General features: G+C 43.6%; 1 protein-coding gene across 3 annotated transcripts in view; it reads left to right on the forward strand.

Moving 5' to 3' along the window:
* Positions 1 to 24,551, forward strand: part of LOC106603642 (cell adhesion molecule 1) — a 547,319-nt gene that overhangs the window by 401,629 nt on the left and 121,139 nt on the right. For all 3 annotated transcript variants that reach the window (XM_014197549.2, XM_014197550.2, XM_014197551.2), the window contains exons 4-5: positions 12,374 to 12,526; positions 17,659 to 17,796. In XM_014197549.2, coding sequence (XP_014053024.2) covers positions 12,374 to 12,526; positions 17,659 to 17,796 — 291 coding nt within the window. The remainder of the gene's footprint in view (positions 1 to 12,373; positions 12,527 to 17,658; positions 17,797 to 24,551) is intronic.

Below are 24,551 nucleotides of genomic sequence, written 5' to 3' on the forward strand. Positions count from 1 at the left end.
CGTTGAAAAGTAGCATAGGTAAGTAACTTAATAATTAAAGTAATTGAGTTAAGAAGTTGGGACACCAGACTAGCTTTGCAAAATGGAGTTCAATGTTGAGGAGTTATGTTTTGATTTGACTTAAATCTTGGGCCCACATGCTAAAAATCGAGCTCTCCTTTGAACATTTGTCAGTTACTCATTTACATTTTACATTTATGTCATTTAGCAGACGCTCTTATCCAGAACGACTTTCAAATTTGTGCATTCACCTTATGATATCCAGTGGAACAACCACTTTACAACAGTACATCTATATCTTTTTTTTTGGGGGGGGGGGGGGTTAGAAGGATTACTTAATCCTATCCCAGGTATTCCTTAAAGAGGTGGGGTTTCAGGTGTCTCCGGAAGGTGGTGATTGACTCTGCTGTCCTGGCGTTGTGAGGGAGCTTGTTCCACCATTGGGGTGCCAGAGCAGCGAACAGTTTTGACTGGGCTGAGCGGGAACTGTGCTTCCGCAGAGGTAGGGAGGCGAGCAGGCCAGAGGTGGATGAACGCAGTGCCCTTCTTTGGGTGTAGGGACTGATCAGAGCCTGAAGGTACGGAGGTGCCGTTCCCCTCAGAGCTCCATAGGCAAGCACCATGGTCTTGTAGCAGATGCGAGCTTTGACTGGAAGCCAGTGGAGTGTGCGGAGGAGCGGGGTGACGTGAGAGAACTTGGGAAGGTTGAACACCAGACGGGCTGCGGCGTTCTGGATGAGTTGTAGGGGTTTGATGGCACAGGCAGGGAGCACCGCCAACAGCGAGTTGCAGTAATCCAGACGGGAGATGACAAGTGCCTGGATTAGGACCTGCACCGCTTCCTGTGTGAGGCAGGGTCGTACTCTGCGAATGTTGTAGAGCATAAACCTACAGGATCGGGTCACCGCCTTGATGTTAGCGGAGAACGACAGGGTGTTGTCCAGGGTCACGCCAAGGCTCTTAGCACTCTGGGAGGAGGACACAATGGAGTTGTCAACCGTGATGGCGAGATCATGGAACGGGCAGTCCTTCCCCGGGAGGAAGAGCAGCTCCGTCTTGCCGAGGTTCAGCTTGAGGTGGTGATCCGTCATCCACACTGATATGTCTGCCAGACATGCAGAGATGTGGTTCACCACCTAGTTATCAGAAGGGGGAAAGGAGAAGATTAATTGTGTGTCGTCTGCATAGCAATGATAGGAGAGACTTGGTGTATAGTGAGAATAGGAGAGGGCCTAGAACTGAGCCCTGGGGGACACCAGTGGTGAGAGCACGTGGTGCGGAGACGGATTCTCGCCATGCCACCTGGTAGGAGCGACCTGTCAGGTAGGACGCAATCCAAGAGTGAGCCGTGCCGGAGATGCCCAACTCGGAGAGGGTGGAGAGGAGGATCTGATGGTACACAGTATCAAAGGCAGTAGATAGGTCTAGAAGGATGAGAGGAGAGAGAGTTAGCTTTAGCAGTGCGGAGAGTCTCTGTGACACAGAGAAGAGCAGTCTCAGTTGAATGACCAGTCTTGAAACCTGACTGATTTGGATCAAGAAGGTCATTCTGAGAGAGATAGCAAGAGAGCTGGCCAAGGACGACACGCTCAAGAGTTTTGGATAGGAAAGAAAGAAGGGATACTGGTCTGTAGTTGTTGACATCGGAGGGATCGAGTGTAGGTTTTTTGAGAAGGGGTGCAACTCTCGCTCTCTTGAAGACGGAAGGGACGTAGCCAGCGGTCAAGGATGAGTTGATGAGCGAGGTAAGGGAGAAGTTCTCCGGAAATGGTCTGGAGAAGAGAGGAGGGGATAGGGTCAAGCGGGCAGGTTGTTGGGCGGCCGGCCGTCACAAGTCGCAAGATTTCATCTGGAGAGAGTGGGGAGAAAGAGGTCAAAGCATAGGGTAGGGCAATGTGAGCAGGACCAGCGGTGTCGTTTGACTTAACAAACGAGGATCGGATGTCGTCAACCTTCTTTTCAAAATGGTTGACAAAGTCGTCCGCAGAGAGGGAGGAGGGGGGGATTCAGGAGGGAGGAGAAGGTGTTAAAGAGCTTCCTAGGGTTAGAGGCAGATGCTTGGAATTTAGAGTGGTAGAAAGTGGCTTTAGCAGCAGAAACAGAGGAAGAAAATGTGGAGAGGAGGGAGTGAAAAGATGCCAGGTCCGCAGGGAGGCTAGTTTTCCTCCATTTCCGCTCGGCTGCCCGGAGCCCTGTTCTGTGAGCTCGCAATGAGTCGTCAAGCCACGGAGCAGGAGGGGAGGACCGAGCCGGCCGGGAGGATAGGGGACATAGAGAGTCAAGGGATGCAGAAAGGGAGGAGAGGAGGGTTGAGGAGGCAGAATCAGGAGATTGGTTGGAGAAGGATTGAGCAGAGGGAAGAGATGATAGGATGGAAGAGGAGAGAGTAGCAAGAGAGAGAGAGAGCGAAGGTTGCGACCATCTGAGTAGGGGCAGAGTGAGTAGTGTTGGAGGAGAGCGAGAGGGAAAAGGATACAAGGTAGTGGTCGGAGACTTGGAGGGGAGTTGCAGTGAGATTGGTAGAAGAACAGCATCTAGTAAAGATGAGGTCAAGCGTATTGCCTGCCTTGTGAGTAGGGGGGGACGGTGAGAGTGTGAGGCCAAAAGAGGAGAAGAGTGGAAAGAAGGAGGCTGAGAGAAATGAGTCAAAGGTAGACGTAGGGAGGTTAAAGTCACCCAGAATTGTGAGGGGTCAGCCATCCTCAGGAAAGGAACTTATCAAGGCGTCAAGCTCATTGATGAACTCTCCAAGGGAAACTGGAGGGCGATAAATGATAAGGATGTTAAACTTGAATGGGCTAGTGATTGTGACAGCATGGAATTCAAAGGAGGAGATAGACAGATGGGTCAGGGGAGAAAGAGAGAATGTCCACTTGGGAGAGATGAGGATTCCAGTCCCGCCACTCCGCTGACCAGATGCTCTCGGGGTATGCGAGAACACGTGGTCAGACGAGGAGAGAGCAGTAGGAGTAGCAGTGTTTTCTGTGGTAATCCATGTTTCCGTCAGCGCCAAGAAGTCGAGGGACTGGAGGGTAGCATAGGCTGAGATGAACTCTGCCTTGTTGGCCGCAGACTGGCAGTTCCAGAGGCTGCCGGAGACCTGGAACTCCACGTGGGTCGTGCGCGCAGGGACCACCAGGTTAAAGTGGCAGCGGCCATGCGGTGTGAAGCGTTTGTGTGGCCTGTGCAGAGAGGAGAGAACAGGGATAGACAGACACATAGTTGACAGGCTACAGGAGAGGCTACGCTAATGCAAAGGAGATTGGAAAGAAAATTAACTAAACAACTGGGGAAGCGAGAGAGCAGGGCCTCCCTCACTAACCATTCGCTGAAACACTCAAATATTCCAACTTCCACTTAGAAATTATAATTGATGTAAACTACAGTGGTTCAATGTTTCCAGGAATAGGCTCAAACTTAGTTTATTCAGCTAGATAACTTGTCACTTACTCTGAATTCACACACTTGTTAGCTATTCTGTTGGTCGTTCTCTTCTGATATTCCAAGACCACCACCCTGGCAGCAGGACCAAAGACATTAGCGATGAGTTGGCACGGCAACATGTTTAACCCCCGCTCCTTTTGCGCCATGTTGCTTGTCCTTGTGGGAGTAAGGGGAGACGAGTGGAATTGAGATGGGATCTTCTGATGAGGGGGCACGTGGCTACTCCGAGGTGCTGGGGGGGGGTCGAGAGGATTAACTCAAGGAAAAAGGGTGGATGGCAGCGGAGATGGAGCCACGCTCTGTATTTCTTTGCTTCTCCACTCCCTCCACAGCAGCAGAACCAGAGAGAAGGCTTCATCACCTCCTTTGATGAATTACGTCCTCGCATTTGACTGACAGCCTTTCTTTCTTCTTTCTCTCTTCCTCTTTTCCCCCCTCACTCGCTCTCTCGCTTTCTCTCTCTTTTTGCATAAAAGCGAAAGAGCACGGCTAACCAGCTGGAACCCAGAACAACCAGCTTCACCCCCCCATCACTATCACAATCCTGGCTTTCATGTGCCCGCTGCCGGAAACTGTAATAATCCCAGATGATTTCTTCATTTAGTTATTTGTTTCCGTCTATGTAGTTATGTATTAATGCTACCTCTTTTTTCTTGTTGATTTTGCTCCTTTGAACTGGGCTGCTGCGGGTGAGAATAAATGTGGTGTGAGGAGAAAAAGAAGACACAGAGAGCAGTAAATGTCCGCTGTCGATCTGTCAGAGGTTGTGGGGGAGGCTTTCATCTGAACCAGACATTGGGATTCTCCATCGCGTTTGCCAGGCAAAACAACTCCCTAATGGATTGCTCATTATTCTGCGTGTGTGTCACCACATACTCCTGTTTTAATTAGAAACAGAAAAACAAAGTTTTAAGTGAGAAAATAAAGGAAATTCACATGAGCCCCACAATGCCTGCTTCAACCATGCTCTACCAAGGTTTTCCAGCACACAGATTTGACCTACTACAGTAGCTATATTGGGCTATTGTACTTCAACAAATATGTAGGGAGGTTGCTTAGGATTCAAATATTCTCAAAGAACAGATTAATTTCAACAAAGAAAATAAATTATGATAAATGGCGAGAGACTGTTTTAGGGTGCGTTAAACAAAGCTCACCTGGCATCAATATGAGTTTTTCCCAGCTGTATTCAGCACAGTTTAAAGTCACAAACTATGATGGTGCTCCAAAGTGTCAAAGCATACACATGACCTCAGAATGTCGACCATACCAGTATTCTTTAGTTCTGCTCATGTTACCAAGAATACTTAAGATTCACCTGAGGAAATTCGTCGTGTTCTTTAAGTCTGCTAAATTCAAGAGAACATTTTAAGGTGTGTGCAATACTCCCAGATAGAGCACCCAGCTCACTTTTCCAAAGCAAATGAAAAATATACTCTGAACTCTGGGGTCAACAGACAGTAAGCAAACTGTTCTTTACTCTGACATCAAGCCTTCCACCTTTCCTGTTGGAAAAAGGTCAGGAAAACAACATTCCACAAGTGTTTTTTCCCCAATATGTGACTGATGAGCTCGATTCGGTCCTGTGTAATAACATTTAAAATTGTGTTGTTTACATTGGATAAAAGTAGCGACTCAGAGCTAGAAAATGGTACAGTTCGAAAAGTATTCAGACCCCTTGACTTTTTCCTCATTTTGTTAAGTTACAGCCTTATTCTAAAATGGATTAAATAGCTTTTTCCCCTCATCAATCTACACACAATACCCCATAATGACAAAGCAAAATCTGTTTTTGAGAAATGTGTGCAAATTTGGAAAATATACAAAAATGTTATTACATTTACATAAGTATTCTTACTCAGTACATTGTTGAAGCACCTTTGACAGCGATTACAGCCTGTAGTCATCTGGGTATGACGCTACAAGCTTGGCACACCTGTACTGGTCCTGTGTAGCTCAGTTGGTAGAGCATGGCGCTTGCAACACCAGGGTTGTGGGTTGGATTTCAAAGGGGGACCAGTATGAGAAAAAGTATGAAAATGTATGCACTCACTAATGTAAGTCGCTCTGTTTTAGAGTGTCTGCTAAATCACTAAAATTTTAATGTATTTGGGGAGTTTCTCCCATTTCACCCAGTTTCTCCAATTCTCCCGAGTCAGGTTGGTTGGGGAGCGTTGCTACACAGCTATTTTCAGATCTCTCCAGATATGTTAGATCGGGTTCAAGTCCGGGCACTGGCTGGGCCACTCAAGGACATTCAGAGACCTGACCCGAAGCCACTCCTGCGTTGTCTTGTCTGTGTGCTTAGGGTCGTTGTCCTGTTGAAAGGTGAACCTTCGCCCCAGTCTGAGGTCCTGAGCGCGCTCTGGATCAGGTTTTCATCAAGGATCTGTCTGTACTTTGGTCCATTTATCTTTCCCTTCGATCCTGACTAGTCTCCCAGTCCCTGCCACTGAAAAACATCCCCACAGCATGATGCTGCCACCACCATGCTTCACCGTAAGGATGGTGCCAGGTTTCCGTCAGACGTGACTCTTGGCATTCAGGCCAAAGAGTTCAATCTTGGGTTTCATCAGACCAGAGAAACTCCAAGTGGGCTGTCATGTGCCTTTTACTGAAGAGTGGCTTCTGCCTGGCCACTCTACCATGGAGTGCTGCAGAGATGGTTGTCCTTCTGGAACATTCTCCCATCTCCGTAGAGGAACTCTGGAGAGCTGTTTGAATGACCATCGGGTTCTTGGTCACCTCCCAAAAGTAGGACTCTGATGTGCAAGTGTGGATCCACTTTCCTCCAACTAGGTCACAGAAGTTTTCACGGGTCAGCAAACTATGCCTGATGCTACTCGTTTTGGAATCAACAAACCCAGATACGTTTTGCACACACTTCATTAACTTGGCACAGTCTTTTTTTATAGCCATTATGCTTCGGACGGACCGCTTCACTTTCAGCGTGTACTTGATCTTGTGTGAAGTCCATCTAATCTTGCGATTCTGACGGCGAACAACTACAGTTACAATCTGTGCAACCAATGCATTTGATGCCACTTTCTTGTAGTATCCATTATGCCTCTCTTTTACTTTTAATCTAGATTATCAATTTTCAATAAAAAAACACATGTAATCCCCATGTAAGTAATATTATGTGCAGTTACTTATATCCAGAGAAACAAAAGGTGTAATGGGTCCACTTTCAAAAAGACATTGCATAAAGCTCACTTAATTTTTAGATTTTGTTATTATTTTCACTGCTTCAGGGATAATAGCGTACACAGACGTTTCGGCTTTACTGCCGTGATTTCCAAGCTTGGGATCCCATGTGGGAAATGAGAAAATCTGAAATGTTATCAATCAAATTAAACATTTTTATCTCTAGAAATGGGTATAGTATATAACCATTTAGTGTTAACCAGAATCATATATAGAGAGAGTTAGGGCAGTGTTTTAGAATGGCCGCCATGTTAGTGCCTGTATAGAACTTATTCTTAAAATGTTGGTGATGTAACAATACGAGAGTGCCTCTGACAGTTCCCTATGAAATGACCCGCTGTAAACAAGCAAAACAGAGCAGCGAATTTAACCGACGTTTTTATTGTTCAGCATTCTGGATAATGTGTATCCAACTCTTTACTGTGTTGTAGTGTCAACAAATTGCATATCTTCTTTCACTGGACATCTTCATATGTTTTAAAAACTATTAGAAATAAACAGCAATTATCACTTAGCAATGGCTACGGAGGAAAAGGGGGTGTAACTCAGTATTAGGAAGGTGTTCTTATGTTTTGTACAGTCAGTGCATCGGAAAGTATCCCTTGACCTCTTCTACATTTTGTTATGTTAGAGCCTTATTCTAAAATGTATTAAATAGTTTCTTGTCCCTCATCAATCTACACACAATACCCCATAATGGCAAATCAAACACTTTATTTTTGCAAATGTATAAAATAAAAAAAAACAATCACATTTACTTAAGTGTTCAGACCTTTTACTCAGTACTTTGTTGAAGAACCTTTGGCAGCGGTTTACAGCCTCGAGTCTTCTTGGGTATGACGCTACAAGCTTGGCACACCTGTATTTGGTGCTGCAGAGATGGTTGTCCTTCTGGAAGGTTCTCCTATCTCCACAGAGGATCTCTGGAGCTCTTTCACAGTGACCATCGGGTTCTTGGTCACCTCCCTGACCAATGCCCTTCTCGCCAGATTGCTCAGTTTGGCCGGGCGGCCAGCTCTAGGAAGAGTCTTGGTGGTTCCAAACTTCTTCCATTTAAGAATGATGGAGGCCACTGTGTTATTGGGGACCTTCAATGCTACAGACTTTTTCTGGTAACCTTCCCCAGATCTGTGCCTCGACACAATCCTGTCTCCGTGCTCTACGGAAAATTCCTTCGACCTCATGCCTTGGTTTTTGCGCTGACATGCACTGTCAACTGTGGGACCTTATATAGACAGATGTGTGCCTGTCCAAATCAATTGAATTTACCACAGGTGGACTCCAATCAAGTTGTAGAAACATCTTAAGGATGATCAATGGAAACAGGATGCACCTGAGCTCAATTTCGAGTCTTGTAGAAAATGGTCTGAATACTTCTAAGTAAGTAAGGTATTTCAGTTTTTTATTTTTAATACATTTGCAAACATTTCTAAAAACCTGTTTTTGCTTTGTCATTGGGATATACAGTAATGTGTAGATTAGAGAAGAAAACATTTATTTAATCCATTTTAAAATAGGTCTGTAACAAAATGTGGAAAAATTAAAGTGGTCTGAATACTTTCCGAATGCACTGTATATGGCTCTGGTGTCAATTAGGACCTCCTTACTCTATTAGAATGTTCTTTCGCGTCATTGTTATGTATTATTATCAGTTGACAGCCTGCGTTGAGTTCAGTTGAGTGAATATGAACACACTAGGGAATATAATTTGTCCAAGTGGGGTCCCCTGTATTTTCTAGTGTCAATTTGGGGTTGTGTGCAGTAAAGGTTTGGGAACCTCTGAACTAAATACTCCAATGAATGGAGAATGTTCCAGTCTAGTAGTAATAAACATGTGACTGAATTTTCTGAATCAGAGAGGTGCGGGGGGCTGCCTCTGAAGTATTCTCTCTCGCCAAGGCGAGGTATGACTGAATGTAATAATAGCAAGTCAACTAGGTGGCGGCCGAATTGTCCATCTAATATAAAACGGATCACACATAATTTCTGACTAGAGGACAGCTAATGTTGCCGTGCTGTGCTAATAGCACAGGCTAATGTTTTTGTCACTCTCAATGCTCATTATCAGTCGCTCACCACTGGTCTGTTTAAGTATTTGTTAGCTGTCTAGGGCTAACTGGTGAGACTGACACTAATTAGCCTACTACTGACATATCTACTATCTGTGTTTAACTTACTTGTAAGTCTCAGCTAGGTCGTTGAATGTTCTTCTTCAATAAGATGATTTTGGTCAGTAAAAAATGTATCAGATAGACTAGGTCCAAATATAGGCATAGCCAGCTGCTAGCTAGTAGCCTACGCCAGAACAATTCAAACCTGCTAACTATTTAAACTAAACTAAATCGGACAAATCGGAAATAAATCTGATAAATATAGCTACTTCCAGACACAAATTAGAGAACAGCTCACTCGGACCATTTTACTCACCCTAGTAGAGCTGGTTAGGCTGTTGTTATGTTATCTAGAGTGTTGGTGACTGCAACTGTGCTGCTGGTAACAATTTAATTACGTTTTTTTTGCCAACGTTTACTGACACCGACCATATTCAATGGGTGTTGAGCATTCGTAAATTCGGCAGTTATTCTGCACTCTGGCACACTCAGATGAGTGCTCTGAAATCAGAGTAGATAGCCAGAGCAAATTTAGCAGCTACGTCTATCAACAGTTGTCACAGTGACATTCTGTTGAAATGGTTACTTGCATAGTGTAGTCTTTTGTTAAGACATGTAGCTAGCTAGCTAAACAATGAGCCATGAGCGTTCGTAAATTCATCAGTTATTCTGCGCTCTGGCACACTCAGACGAGAGTGCTCTGAAGTCAGAGTAGATAGCCAGAGCGAATTTACCAGCTATGTCTATCAACAGCTCACAGTGACTTCTTGAACATTCTATTGAAATTGATACTTGCGTAGGGGAGTCTTTTGTTAAGACATGTAGCTAGCTAGCTTAGCAATGAACCATAATCCCAACTCATGATGTGATTATCCTGCATGAATCTGTAGGTAGCTAACCAACCAGGTTCAATGTTAGATAGCTAACATTAGGTTATAACTAGCAAAGCAAATGGCTCTGAGATAAGAATAATATTACTACACAGATCATAAACGTAACGTTGGCTAGCGAGCCAGCCAGCTAACGTTAGCTAGCTAGCTAACAGTACACTTTAACTTGAAATGAAAACAACTTTCTGACAAAATTTTAAAAACGTGTAATATCTGAAAATGTAGCTAGCTAGACTCTCTTACCCGTATACATGGATGGACGCTTCTCCCTCTGTCACGGATGCCATGGTTGCCCTTAGTTTGAAGATGTAATCCGGTGACAGGTGTTTTCTCCATCTCCTGAGCTATCATACTCTAATTCCACTTGTTTCAAAACTCGGTCCTCCAGAAAGTGGAGAACAACACTTATGCAGTTCTACTACATTATATATATATTTTTAAAGCCGTGTTAGACAGGATTACCTACACATACTCACCAGCTCAAATAAACAGAAGCGTGCTACATGGCAGACCAATCCGAACTCATCTCTCGGCATGTCCAGCCCACTCATTATCTCAGCCAATCATGGGTAGCGGGAAGGTTGCTGACTTTTTCTGTGGCTGAACCAACTAGGCTCGTAATTTAACAATTTTAAACACATTTACAAATGGCATACAATTTTGATATTAAGACACATGAAAGTTCACATTTTCCAGAAGGCGTTTCTGCCAAAAAAACGCATTTTGATTAAAAACTAAAGTTTATGTTGAAATCGCTCTCCTGTGAAGTAGTGATGCGTGACATACACCTAGTTTCCTGAAACGAGTCACATAAACTCAGCAAAAAAAGAAACGTCCCTTTTTCAGGACCCTGTCTTTTAAAGATAATTCGTAAAAATCAAAATATCTTCACAGATCTTCATTGTAAAGGGCTTAAACACTGTTTCCCATGCTAGTTCAATGAACCATAAACAATTAATGAACATGCACCTGTGGAACGGTCGTTAAGACACAAACAGCTTACAGACGGTAGGCAATCAAGGTCACAGTTATGAAAACTTAGGACACTAAAGAGGCCTTTCTACTGACTCTGAAAAACACCAAAAGAAAGATGCCCAGGGTCCCTGCTCATCTGCATGAACGTGCCTTAGGCATGCTGCAAGGAGGCTTGAGGACTGCAGATGTGGCCAGGGCAAGAAATTGCAATGTCCGTACTGTGAGACACCTAAGACAGCTCTACAGGGAGACAGGACGGACAGCTGATTGTCGTCTCAGTGGCATACAACGGTTAACAACACCTGCACAGGATCAGTATATCTGAACATCACACCTGCGGGACAAGTACAGGATGGCAACAACTACTGCCCGAGTTACACCAGGAATGCACAATCCCTCCATCAGTGCTCAGACTGTACGCAATAGGCTGAGAGAGGCTGGACTGAGGGCTTGTAGGCCTGTTGTAAGGCAGGTCCTCACCAGACATCACCGGCAACAACGTCGCCTATGGGCACAAACTCACCGTCGCTGGATCAGACAGGACTGGCAAAAAGTAATCTTCACTGACGAGTCACGGTTTTGTCTCAACAGGGGTGATGGTCGGATTCGCATTTATCGTCGAAGGAATGAGCGTTACACCAAGGCCTGTACTCTGGAGCGGGATCGATTTGGAGGTGGAGGGTCCGTCATGGTCTGGGGCGGTGTGTCACAGCATCATCGGACTGAGCTTGTTGTCATTGCAGGCAATCTCAACGCTGTGCTTTATAGGGAAGACATCCTCCTCCCTCATGTGGTACCCTTCCTGCAGGCTCATCCTGACATGACCCTCCAGCATGACAATGCCACCAGCCATACTGCTCGTGCTGTGCATGATTTCCTGCAAGACAGGAATGTCAGTGTTCTGCCATGGCCAGCGAAGAGCCCAAATCTCAATCCCATTGAGCACGTCCGGGACCTGTTGGATCGGAGGGTGAGGGCTAGGGCAATTTCCCCCAGAAATGTCTGGGAACTTGCAAGTGCCTTGGTGGAAGAGTGGGGTAACATCTCACAGCAAGAACTGGCAAATCTGGTGCAGTCCATGAGGAGGAGATGCACTGCAGTACTTAATGCAGCTGGTGGTCACACCAGATACTCACTGTTACTTTTGATTTTGACCCCCCCTTTGTTCAGGGACACATTATTCCATTTCAGTTAGTCACATGTCTGTGGAACAGTTTGTCTCAGTTGTTGAATCTTGTTATGTTCATGCAAATATTTACACATGTTAAGTTTGCTGATAATAAACGCAGTTGACAGTGAGAGGACATTTCTTTTTTTGCTGAGTTTATATAATGGTAAGGAGATTTGAATTTTACATTGCGCTTCAATCGATCCCTACACATGTCTGTAGACTGTAACTCATAATCTAACTCCTGGAACTAAACTCAAATATACACACGAATACTCTGAGTCGGTCAACAATCATTAGTCCAGTGTTTCTCCAGTCCTCAACTACTTTTTTGTTGTAGCCCTGGACAAGCACACCTGACTCAACTTGTCAATTAATCATCACGTGCTCAATGAGTTGAATCAGGTGAGTTTGTGAGGGACTACAACAAAAATGTGTACTGTTGGGGGTACTCAATGACTGGAGTTGGGAAACACTGCTATAGTCAATGCATGGACAATGACAATCGTACCCTCTTTTGACTCCCCCCTTATCTCCCTTACTCTTTCTCTCCCTATCTCTCTTTCTTTGATCCCCAGCCCTGAAAGATGCTCGCTTCCAGCTGGTCAACTTCTCGGACAATGAGCTGCGGGTGTCTCTGTCCAATGTGAGCCTGTCGGATGAGGGGAGATACGTGTGCCAGCTCTACACGGACCCCCCACAGGAGGCCTATGCAGACATCACTGTGCTGAGTATGACTACACACACACACACACACCACACACAATGTTTGTTGAGGGGGAAAATGTCTTAGACCGTCTACGTTGACATTCATTATGAGAGTATGATTGAAAACACACACACACTAGTGATACACAAGTGCACTCAGAGACAAACTTACTACGAAATAATAAACATTCACCAAGGTGTAGAGCCACAGTGCAAAGCATGAATTGAATTATAATAATATCCTTGATAAAAATGTAACGGGAGTAAAAGTGACGACTGAAAGTCTGTCTTACTTTTAGGGATTATGCCATTTCACTGAAAGCTAAATATGTTTTAAATCTGGTCCTCAACGTCACTTTAAATGTCATAACCTCGCACAGGGCTCTAAAGTACGACCATTTTGGTCGTATATATGTTTCTAAATATTTAGCTGTGCGACCTGTGCTCCTACAATTGTTTTCCATTGTAATGATTGTACCATTACTACAGTGAAGACGACTTGTTTGTAGACCAAACGGTTCAAATTATATGACCCATATAACCAGTGCAACTTTTTCTTCTTCATGTGGTGAATTGGCAAGCCGCATTTTACATTCATAGACCATGTCGCATGCCATTCTAAAACTACTCACGGGCCTTTTGTTCAAACCTTGTTCAGTCATGTACCTTATTAGCTAGCTAGCTAACAACCTAGTAACTTTACTTATATGCTATATCCTAACATTTGGGGGCACAGAAAGAAAGGAAAAGTGATCACTTCTTCAGGAGATCAGCAATACATTAATGAGAAGCTCTCAATTGCATACTCCTCGCATCCTATCTCCTCATCTTCTTTTCAAAACCCATTGGAGAAGAAGGTCATAGGGAAGGGACCTCTGTCTTTCTCATCCAATGTGTTTTGAGAAGGAGACGAGGAGAAGGGATGTGAGGAGTATGCAATTGATATCTTCCAAATGACTGATCTGTTGCATGTTATCACTAATGAACTTGATGTTCTTAAAGAGACTGTACAATTTTTGATGTAATGCATCTCAATATTGTGCTTTTACACAATGTGGAAACCTAATGTTCCACAAATTCCTTTGTGGAACATTAGATAGGCAAAAAAAAAAAAAAAAGACATTGAATATCCCTTTGAGCATGGTGAAGTTATTAATTACACTTTGGATAGTGTGTCAATACACCCAGTCACTACAAAGATTCAGGCGTCTTTCCTAACTGATTTGATAGAGAGGAAGGAAACCGCTCAGGGATTTCACTATGAGGCCAATGGGGACATTAAAACAGTTACAGAGTTTAATGGCTGTGATAGGAGAAAACTGAGGATGGATCAACAACATTATAGTTACTCCACAATACTAACCTAAATGACAGAGTGAAAAGAATTATGTCTGTACATAATAAAAATATTCAAAAACATGCATCCTGTTTGCGATAATGTACAAAAGTAAAATAAAAATTAAAAATGATGTCCTGAATACGAAGCATTATGTTTGGGCCAAACACAACACATCACTGAGTACCACTCTCCATATTTTCAAAAATAGTGGTGGCTGCATCATGTTATGAGTATGCTTTTAATTGTTAAGGACTGGGGAGTTTTTCAGGATAAAAATGAAAGGTAATGGTGCTAAGCACAGGCAAAATCCTAGAGGAAAACCTGGTTCAGTCTGCTTTCCAGCAGACACTGGGAGACCAGTTCACCATTCAGCATGACAATAACCTAAAACAGAAGGCCAGATGTACACTGTAGTTGCTTACCAAAACGACATAGAATATTCCTGAGTGGCCTAGTTACAGTTTTGATTTAAATCTGTTAGAAAATCTATGGCAACACTTGAAAATGGCTGTTTAGTAATGATCTACAACCAACTTGTCAGAGCTTAAATAATTTTGAAAAGAATAATGCAAATATTGTACAATCCAGGTTTGCAAAGCTCTTAGAGACTTATCCAGAAAGACTCATAGATGTAATCGCTGCCAAAGAAGATTCTAACGTGTATTGACTCAGGGGGTTTAATACGTACGTAATCAAGATATATTTGTTTTGTTTTTCAGAATTTCTTTACAAATGTTAGAATTTTTCTTGCACTTTGACATGAGTATTTTGTGTAGATCATTAACCAAAAAAAATACAAATAAATACATTTGAATCCCACCTTGTAACACAACAAAATGTGTCATGAATCTTGCCCTGGAGGGAGCTCCGCAGAGTGGTCACTAGCTGGCACAGTCAAAAAGTCTTTAATCTGATTTTAAACCTAACCCTAACATTAACGCTAACCTTAATCACACTGCTAACCCTAATGGCTAACCTTTAGTTAAGACCAAAAGGCAAATGTTTGTTTTCAACTATTTCTATGATATAGTACATTTTTACTTTGTATCTGGCCCATCTATCAGAAATGACTCAGTTCTGCCTCCAGGGCAAGATTCACCACCACAAACGACACCCTGCATATCTCAATCGATAAAATAAATATACTGCTCAAAAAAATAAAGGGAACACTTAAACAACACAATGTAACTCCAAGTCAATCACACTTCTGTGAAATCAAACTGTCCACTTAGGAAGCAACACTGATTGACAATAAATGTCACATGCTGTTGTGCAAATGGAATAGACAACAGGTGGAAATTATAGGCAATTAGCAAGACACCCCCAATAAAGGAGTGGTTCTGCAGGTGGGGACCACAGACCACTTCTCAGTTCCTATGCTTCCTGGCTGATGTTTTGGTCACTTTTGAATGCTGGCGGTGCTTTCACTCTAGTGGTAGCATGAGATGGAGTCTACAACCCACACAAGTGGCTCAGGTAGTGCAGCTCATCCAGGATGGCACATCAATGCGAGCTGTGGCAAGAAGGTTTGCGGTGTCTGTCAGCGTAGTGTCCAGAGCATGGAGGCGCTACCAGGAGACAGGCCAGTACATCAGGAAACGTGGAGGAGGCCGTAGGAGGGCAACAACCCAGCAGCAGGACCGCTACCTCCGCCTTTGTGCAAGGAGGAGCAGGAGGAGCACTGCCAGAGCCCTACAAAATGACCTCCAGCAGGCCACAAATGTGCATGTGTCTGCTCAAACGGTCAGAAACAGACTCCATGAGCTTACAGCCCAACACCGTGCAGGACGTTTGGCATTTGCCAGAGAACACCAAGATTGGCAAATTCACCACTGGCGCCCTGTGCTCTTCACAGATGAAAGCAGGTTCACACTGAGCACGTGACAGACGTGACAGAGTCTGGAGACGCCGTGGAGAACGTTCTGCTGCCTGCAACATTCTCCAGCATGACCGGTTTGGCGGTGGGTCAGTCATGGTGTGGGGTGGCATTTCTTTGGGGGGCCGCACAGCCCTCCATGTGCTCGCCAGAGGTAGCCTGACTGCCATTAGTTACCGAGATGAGATCTTCAGACCCCTTGTGAGACCATATGCTGGTGCGGTTGGCCCTGGGTTCCTCCTAATGCAAGACAATGCTAGACCTCATGTGGCTGGAGTGTGTCAGCAGTTCCTGCAAGAGGAAGGCATTGATGCTGTGGACTGGCCCGCCCATTCCCCAGACCTGAATCCAATTGAGCACATCTGGGACATCATGTCTCGCTCCATCCACCAACGCCACGTTGCACCACAGACTGTCCAGGAGTTGGCGGATACTTTAGTCCAGGTCTGGGAGGAGATCCCTCAGGAGACCATCCACCACCTCATCAGGAGCATGCCCAGGCGTTGTAGGGATGTCATACAGGCATGTGTAGACCACACACACACTACTGAGCCTCATTTTGACTTGTTTTAAGGACATTACATCAAAGTTGGATCAGCCTGTAGTGTGGTTTTCCACTTTAATTTTGAGTGTGACTCCAAATCCAGACCTCCATGGGTTGATAAATTGGATTTCCATTGATTATCTTTGTGTGATTTTGTTGTCAGCACATTCAACTATGTAAAGAAAAAAGTATTTAATAAGATTCTTGCTTTCATTCAGATCTAGGATGTGTTGTTTAAGTGTTCCCTTTATTTTTTTGAGCAGTGTATTTTCTGCTCCTAAATTTTGTTGTGCTCCTAACTTTTATAAATTGGGAGCACCAGTGCTACCAATGAAACATTTTAATTTAGAGCCCTGACCTTGCACTTCGTTTTTTAAGCATACATAGAGGACCTGGCGTCAAAACAATCCAAGTCGAAGAACATTGTCCTTAGCGCATAGCCGTATTTGACGTCAATGCCGAAACACCAAGATCCACGCCAATCAAAACCCAGTGCCCAGCCAGTTTTCCACTGTGCATCCTAGCAGGATATAGGGGAAATTACATTGTGTGCGTATTAGACGTTGCGACATACAGAGCGTGCACTGAAGCAAGAGTAAGTACTTAGACATAATGATGGCGTTTTGGCAATGAAGTTTGACAGCAGGATGTGGGGAGTGTTTGTGATTTGAAAATTTTCACAAGGAGGAGATGGGGAGACTGGCACAGGCATGAATCTGCATGTCTGGGCCAAGGCAGGAGTAGATCAGCGCAAATGGCATCAAGCTGTTTTGAGTGGCAGTAGGTAGCAAGCGAGAGCTGGAATTATGTAATCCAAAAGTGGTCTCAGCTCGCACGTTTATGGGAAGAGTCTAGTTGAGAGAAGGTTGGAAAAGCATCCTAAAACATCTGAAGTGTACTGCATATAGTCAGTGTATGGGCTTTATTATAAAGTGGATGATAAAAAAATGTTTTAAGTGTAAGGCCTTTCGCCAAAGCTCATAGCGGCCGATTCTGACTTGAGATACACGCACTTAAATATAACTTAGTCCTTTTTCACGCACATTCTTCTCTGCGCACATTCTGACGTTGTTTTTGTTTACAAGAAAATGAATGTAGTCAATTTCATTTATTTCAAAGTATTTCCATAAATCTCTCACAGATACAGTACTATTGCAACTAAATTCAGTTATTTTATTTGGTATGTGGAGGGACCAATATTAGAAATTACACCCATGACAATAGATGCATCACACACCATCCTACCTCAACACCACATTGCTGATGAAACGCCCTTCCACCACACATGGACAGTTAAGACATCTAAGAGGGAGGACTGACCCGACACCTCCTGGTTGTTCGGGTGATTTATGCCCCACATTCCCTAAACACGGTGTCTATTTGTCCCCCCTGCCAGTCCCTCCAGGCAACCCAATCATCGAGTCCCGGGAGGGGCAGGTGATTGAGGGCAACGAGACAGAGATGACCTGCACCGCTATGGGCAGCAAGCCCGCCGCCACAATCAGATGGATGAAGGGAGACAAAGAACTCCAAGGTAGGTTAACACCCGTCAACACCGTCACGTCAACCCACTCACGTCCAAAACACTAGCTCTTTATAACTCAGTTGGACTCTGACTGAAAGACTGAATATTCTTTAAAACAAGATTTTTCAGCTGAAGAGGGATAAAAAGGGCGAGGGTTAAGGTAATTGTAGGGAATTACTCTGTATGGATTGTAGAGTTGTCTATTAATGTTCATGCATAATTTTCCATTCCCTACGAGTCTACCCAATGATTTAGTCATACATTCATGACCATAGCTTTATTCAATAATAAAACCCCTCACATGATCTTCATAGATGTTTTCTTTAACCCATCTCTTGGTGCCTCTACACTCTTTCTAACTTTCTTTTTCCTTCCTTCACTGGTCTCTTTATAATTAGCCCCACGTCAACGACACCTCAGCCTAATTAGGTCACTCCCATGGCTTTGAATGACTTCCATTAGAGTGATGGGCTGGCTCAGTGGTCACCTAGCCTTTTGGCAGAGTGACAGCTTTCAAGCCTCTCTTCAAAGGGAGCTGGGCGATTAGGGGGCCCATAGATTGGGCCAATGGAATGACCCCGGGTTGTTCCAGCTCTTACTCAGCAGAGCCCAAAGCCCATCACTCACCTCATACCAACCACGAATGGTGCAAAGCCCTAATGTGGAGTCAAGGCCTTGGTTTCATCTACTCAATAAACACTTTTACCCAAAAGAGGGTAGGCTGACTCTGGTCCTGGATGACTGTGCGCAGTGTGTGCAGGCTTAAGTTCCAGCCCAGCGCTAACACACCTGTTTCACATAATCAACTAATTGTGGTCGTTAATTAATATAGACCAGGTTTAGGTGAATTTGGTGTTTTAGTCTCGGGCAGGAACAAAAGCCTTCACACCCTGCGGCACTTCACTGCCCTTTCCCTGCATTAGCGTAACTACTACAGTGTTGTTGAATAGCACTTGCTAGGCCTAGATGTGTGGATGATACTGCTAGGCATAGATGTATGGATGATAGTGCTAGGCCTAGATGTGTGGATGATAGTGCTAGGCCTAGATGTGTGGATGATAGTGCTAGGCATAGATGTGTGGATGATACTGCTAGGCATAGATGTGTGGATGATACTGCTAGGCCTAGATGTGTGGATGATACTGCTAGGCCTTGATGTGTGGATGATACTGCTAGGCCTTGATGTGTGGATGATACTGCTAGGCCTAGATGTGTGGATGATACTGCTAGGCCTAGATGTGTGGATGGTACTGCTAGGCCTAGATGTGTGAATGTTGACAAGAAAAGTTACTTGACAACAGAGGATGAAGGAGAGTTCACAGATCTGAGCTTAACTGCTAGCCGTGTAAAACATTTTGTCCATTTCCTATTTCTATTGTAATGTAGTCTTTTCATTTGGTAATTAACAGGGATTTCTATTGCCAACCACCTCTGAAAGTAGTATTGCGTCATCTTGAACGATGTGGAGTGGAGTCCATGTTTTCCCCGTTAATTGCCACATCAACGTGATGAATATGGCATGCCGCATTGTTCAGTGGGAGTTTGACTGACTGACTGAATGGACAGAATGTGGAGGTTGAGAAGCAGGAAACGTGAGGACAAAAGAGACAGGGGCTCTTTGTCAAGCCATATTTCCTGGTTTCTTTGCATCCTCTCTCCCTGCCTCCTCTGAAGGGAGGGACCTTGGACCTCTAATACGGTTCAGAAGGAGGCAAGGAGATACGATGTGAGGAATCATGGAATGACGAATTGAGAGAGGTCACAAAAGGGAAAGAGCGCGTCACCGCAGTCCACGCCACTCGCCGGCTGCTCCAAATTGCTTTCGGCGTCGGCCGGCTTCTCGCCTTGCAGATTTATTTCTAATTAAACCTAATTACCTTAAGGGATAATCGGGCATGTTTTAAATATCATTTAAAGGTTACACACCCGTCCTGCTCACTCGCGAATGTAAACCAAGATTTCGGCCCCCGAAAGCAAAGCCCCAGTTATCCTACTATCATTATATCCCTTCTCTTGCCCTCTCTGTGTCTCTCTCTCCCCCTTCTCCCTTTCTCCCCTCACCCTTGCACTCTCTCTCCCTTCTCCCACTCTGCCTCTTTATTGTCCTCTCTCTTATCCTGCTAGTTTTGTGTTGTGGTTAATATTTCCCCCTCTTTTATATCCTGTCTTTCACAGATATCTCCAGCACTTAAGCGTACGAGTGAAATGAAAGTCAAGGAACAATGGGAGTTCCAGCAGCACAGGTTATTCTGTCTGTACAAGACGAGATGAGAGGGAGAGAGACTGGGGGGGGGTGCAGTGATGGACGGGGCCGAGCACAGCCATTAGCCTTAAGTCTTCTAAAGAAAATTACCGGGGTGATTTCAATTACCCTGCCACACTCTGCCAGAATGACTGGCAAATTTATAAAATAATATTTGAACTTGCTGAGGGCAAGTAGTCAAGGAATGTCTAAGGCACTTTGATGCATCCGAGTCCACTCTCCCCAAACGCAGGCCCCCCACGTACCCCCGTGCTCTTAAATGGTGCTGAAATTACAATTAACGATTATTTTCAAATGTAAAATAGAGGGGACTGTTAATGGCTCTGCATCTGAAGGAATAGCTAAGTGCAGCCATTAACAGTGCATCGACTCTCTCTGGTTTGATTTTGAACCCCGAGCTTCACTATTCGACTACAAAAGCAATTAGCTTTTTATTAACATTAATATGTTCGCTAGCACTCCAAAAATAATGTTGGAGTAATATCGAGCGCCACATCTGAGACTGCGGCTATCAAATGGAGATGCTATCACTGTGGGAAGATGATATCTTCATAAGTAAATAAGATTCAGTACACATCATCCAATTCAAAGGTATTTGCATATCTCCCTTCCATTGAGCAAGTGCCCAACACGTTTGTTATTGCATAATGTTGACAGTGCAGTGATATTCAACATGTTGGTAATTAGCTACTGTGCTGTAATAATAAAACAAAATGTATGGATAATCAAATTAAATCCTTAGGTCAAGATACACCAGTGTCTGCTGCCTGTCTTTTCCCCTGGTAGTAAATTGTTCACTTTATCATTGGTTAGACATTCACCTTAGCTGATTTCTCAGGTTTAACTCAGCTGGTTATTTAAAACGCTGTCAGTTAGTTAAAAAGAGTATGACACCTCGCTGATCCATCTCCACGTTGCTATTTGTTTTTTTTTACGGTTTCATTTTATTAGCTACAAATTAGTTTCTACAGCGCTTGGCTTGTCAAATGGGGTAACACACCTGTTTGTCACAAAGACTCGTTTTCCCCATCAGCCTCGGAGACAGCTGTCTCTGCGGTGACGGAGCGGGATGTGAAGCGGCAACTCAATATCCATCAGATACCTGTAGCTGAGGAACAACAGCACACAAAGGCAGTTCACCATTTCATCCTCATAATACAAAGCTACAGTGCTTTCAGAAAGTATTCACACCCCTTGCCTTTTTCCACATTTTGATGTGTTACAAAGTGGGATTAACATTTATTTCTCATTTTTTGTCAACAATCAACACAAAATAATCTGTAATGTCAAAGTGGAAGAAAAATGTGAACATTTGTTAAAAAAAAGAAACATTATTATACAGTATCTTGATTAGATAAGTATTCAACCCCTGTGACAATATCTGTTAGAATTACAATTGACATTGACTACAGCTGTGAATCTTTCTGGGTAAGTCTCTAAGAGCTTTCCACAACTGGATTGTGCAATATTTGCCCATTATTCTTTAAAAGATTATTCAAGCTCTGTCAAATTGGTTGTTGATCATTGCTAGACAACCATTTTCAGGTCTTGCAATAGATTCAAGCAGATTTAAGTCAAAACTGTAATTTGACCACTCAGGAACATTCACTATCTTCTTGGTGACAACTCCAGTGTACATTTGGCCATGTGTTTTGGGTTGTTGTCCTGATGAAAGGTGAATTCATCTCACAGTGTCTGGTGGAACGCAGACTGAACCAGGTTTTCCTCTAGGATTTTGCCTGTGCATAGCTCCATTCCGTTCCTCCATACCGTTTCTTTTTTATCCTGAAAAACTCCCCAGTCCTTAACAAGCATACCTGTAACATGATGCAGCCACTACTATGTTTGAAAATATGGAGAGTGGTACTCGGTCATATGTTGTAGTGTTTGTGGCAAATCCAAAACACTTTGTATTCATTCAGGACAAAAGTGAATTGCTTTGCCACATTTTTTGCAGTATTACTTTGTTGCAAACAGGATGCATGTTTTGGAATATTTGTATTCTGTGCAGCAGTGGTCACCAACCTTTTCTGAGTCAAGATCACTTTCTGAGTCAGATTTGTCTTAGGCTTACCTTTAAGTCCTGCTTATGTAACATTTTTCAATTAGAAACAGTTCTATAGCAATGAGGTTTGTGCAGTAAGCTATAGGACCAATACATTTCATTGAATATTTCTATGCCTGAATTGCCCTGCCAATGTTGTTCTTCTTAGACCATTTTGAAATTATATTTAAAAAAATGTGGTATATGATCACACTGGTGATATATAATTTGTTGTATTACTTGAGGCACAGCTGAGTGAGCATAATAGTTAGCTTTTTTTTTACTGGACTGAGGGCCTGCATCTGATGGTCACTCTGAGGGGGGGAGGGAGCAGCTGTGAGGCTGCCTCTAACCCGACTTAGCGTCCCTCCTCTCTCCCTCCCTCCATTAAGAAACAGGGACACAGTCTTCCAGCTGATGGCGAAACTCAATTCGCACTGCATTATTTCTGCCTCATGCACTAAATTATGTTGTTACTCCTATGACCAGAAAGTGAAATATTCCCAGATATTAAAAAGACACAAGACGCTAATAATAAGAACGCAAGCTTATCGGAACACTGCTGTACTCCTTCAATGCAGCTGCAGTGCTGGTTGTAGTGTAAGTGTAAGTAGAGAGGACGCACATTTTATGGCTTAGTGTTGACAGTGCTGAATATCAACTTAAACATGAGCTTACTCATAAAAACAGCAGCTCTTTACTGTATTCATCAAGTCTCTCTAGTCATGGTTTTAAATGTTTTGAAATCTCACAGTATCAACTTTGCTCAGCTTATTTTTACAATCTATGGCTCAAGGAAACTGTGCAGACACGGTCATCTGAGCTATCTGATTGGCCAGTGGTAAGCCTAAAGGTGCACTTGATTTGCTCTCTGGGCCTGCCGGGTAGGTTGAGTTCTACCTTCAGACACATGAAATTGTAAAAAAATGGGAACACTTTGCCTTCCCGGCGCTAGGGTTGCTGAATCAAATGCACCTACTGCCAACAGTGCGGGAAAAAATGTAATAATAATAGGAACGCAAGGCTATTTACAGAAATGTTTGTTGATCGACTAGGAATGCCTTGAAGATCAACCAGCTGATCGCAATTGACTGGTTGGTGACTGCTGTACATGCTTCCTTATTTTCACTGTCAATTAGGTTAGTATTGTGGAGTAACTACCATGTTGTTGATCCATCCTCAGTTTTCTCCTATCACAGCCATTAAACTATGTAACTGTTTTAAAGTCACCATTGGCCTCATGGTGAAATCCCTGAGTGGTTTCCTTCCTCTCCGGCAACTGAGTTAGGAAGGACGCCTTTATTTTTGTAGTGACTGGGTGTATTGACACACTATCTAAAGTGTAATTAATAACTTCACCATGCTCAAAAGGATATTCAATATCTGCTTAATTATTTATTTTTACCCAACTACCAATAGGTGTCCTTCTTTGCGTGGCATTGGAAAACCTCTCTGGTCTTTGGTTGAATCTGTGTTTGAAATTCAATGCTCGACTGAGGGACCTTACAGATAATTGTATGTGTAGGGTACAGAGATGAGGTAGTCATTTAAAAATCATGTTAAACACTATTATTGCACACACAGTGAGTCCATGCAACTTAATATGTGACTTGTTAAGTAAAGTTTTACTCCTGAACTCATGTAGGCTTGTCATAACAAAGGGGTTGAATACTTATTGATTCGAAACATACATTTTTTTTTAATCAAATAACATAATTCCACAACATTATGGAGTATTGTGTGTAGGCCAGTGACAAAAAATCTAAATGTAATCCATTTTAAATTCAAGCTGTAACACAACAACATGTGGAAAAATTAAAGGGGTGTGAACACTTTTTGAAGGCACTGTATATGAAAATAAATCCTCTGTCAGGTGCATGATCCCTCACCCCCCTCCCTCTGCCTGTCTCTACCAATCCTTTTCTCCTTCCCTCTACCTCTCTCCTCCCCTTCCCTTGTTCTTTCTCTCTCCCTCTCCCGCTCTTTATCCCTGATCAACCTCCCCGTCTCAATCCAATGAAATTCTATTTGCTTTATTGGCATGACACTCTTGATACCAAATATTATTACAAAATGGGACAATGGGGAAAAAAGTTGGCCTATTCAGCGTGTGGAGAGTGTATTGTCTGTATTGTGTAGTAACACCCCAGTTACTCATCAGAACGAGGTACGTGAATAGGCTTACTTCACACCTTGCTGTGTACCGTTGGCAGGGGTTACTTTGCATCAAAATCCCTTCATAAAACACAAACTGTCCCATCAACAACTACCCCAGCAGCCATTGAGTGACTCACGAGTACAACAGCCCTTGACAGCGAGCAATTTACAGCTGATTCACCTTCCATTGACCATTTTCTAGGACGTTCCCTTCTCTCTCCCCTACTTGTACTCACAGAGCCACTCCATTCAGAGACACACAATGGCCGCCTCTCTCCCTTATGCTGAGTTATTACTACT

The sequence above is a fragment of the Salmo salar genome, chromosome ssa04 (assembly GCF_905237065.1).
Source record: "Salmo salar chromosome ssa04, Ssal_v3.1, whole genome shotgun sequence".
In the NCBI taxonomy this organism is placed as follows: Eukaryota; Metazoa; Chordata; class Actinopteri; order Salmoniformes; family Salmonidae; genus Salmo; species Salmo salar.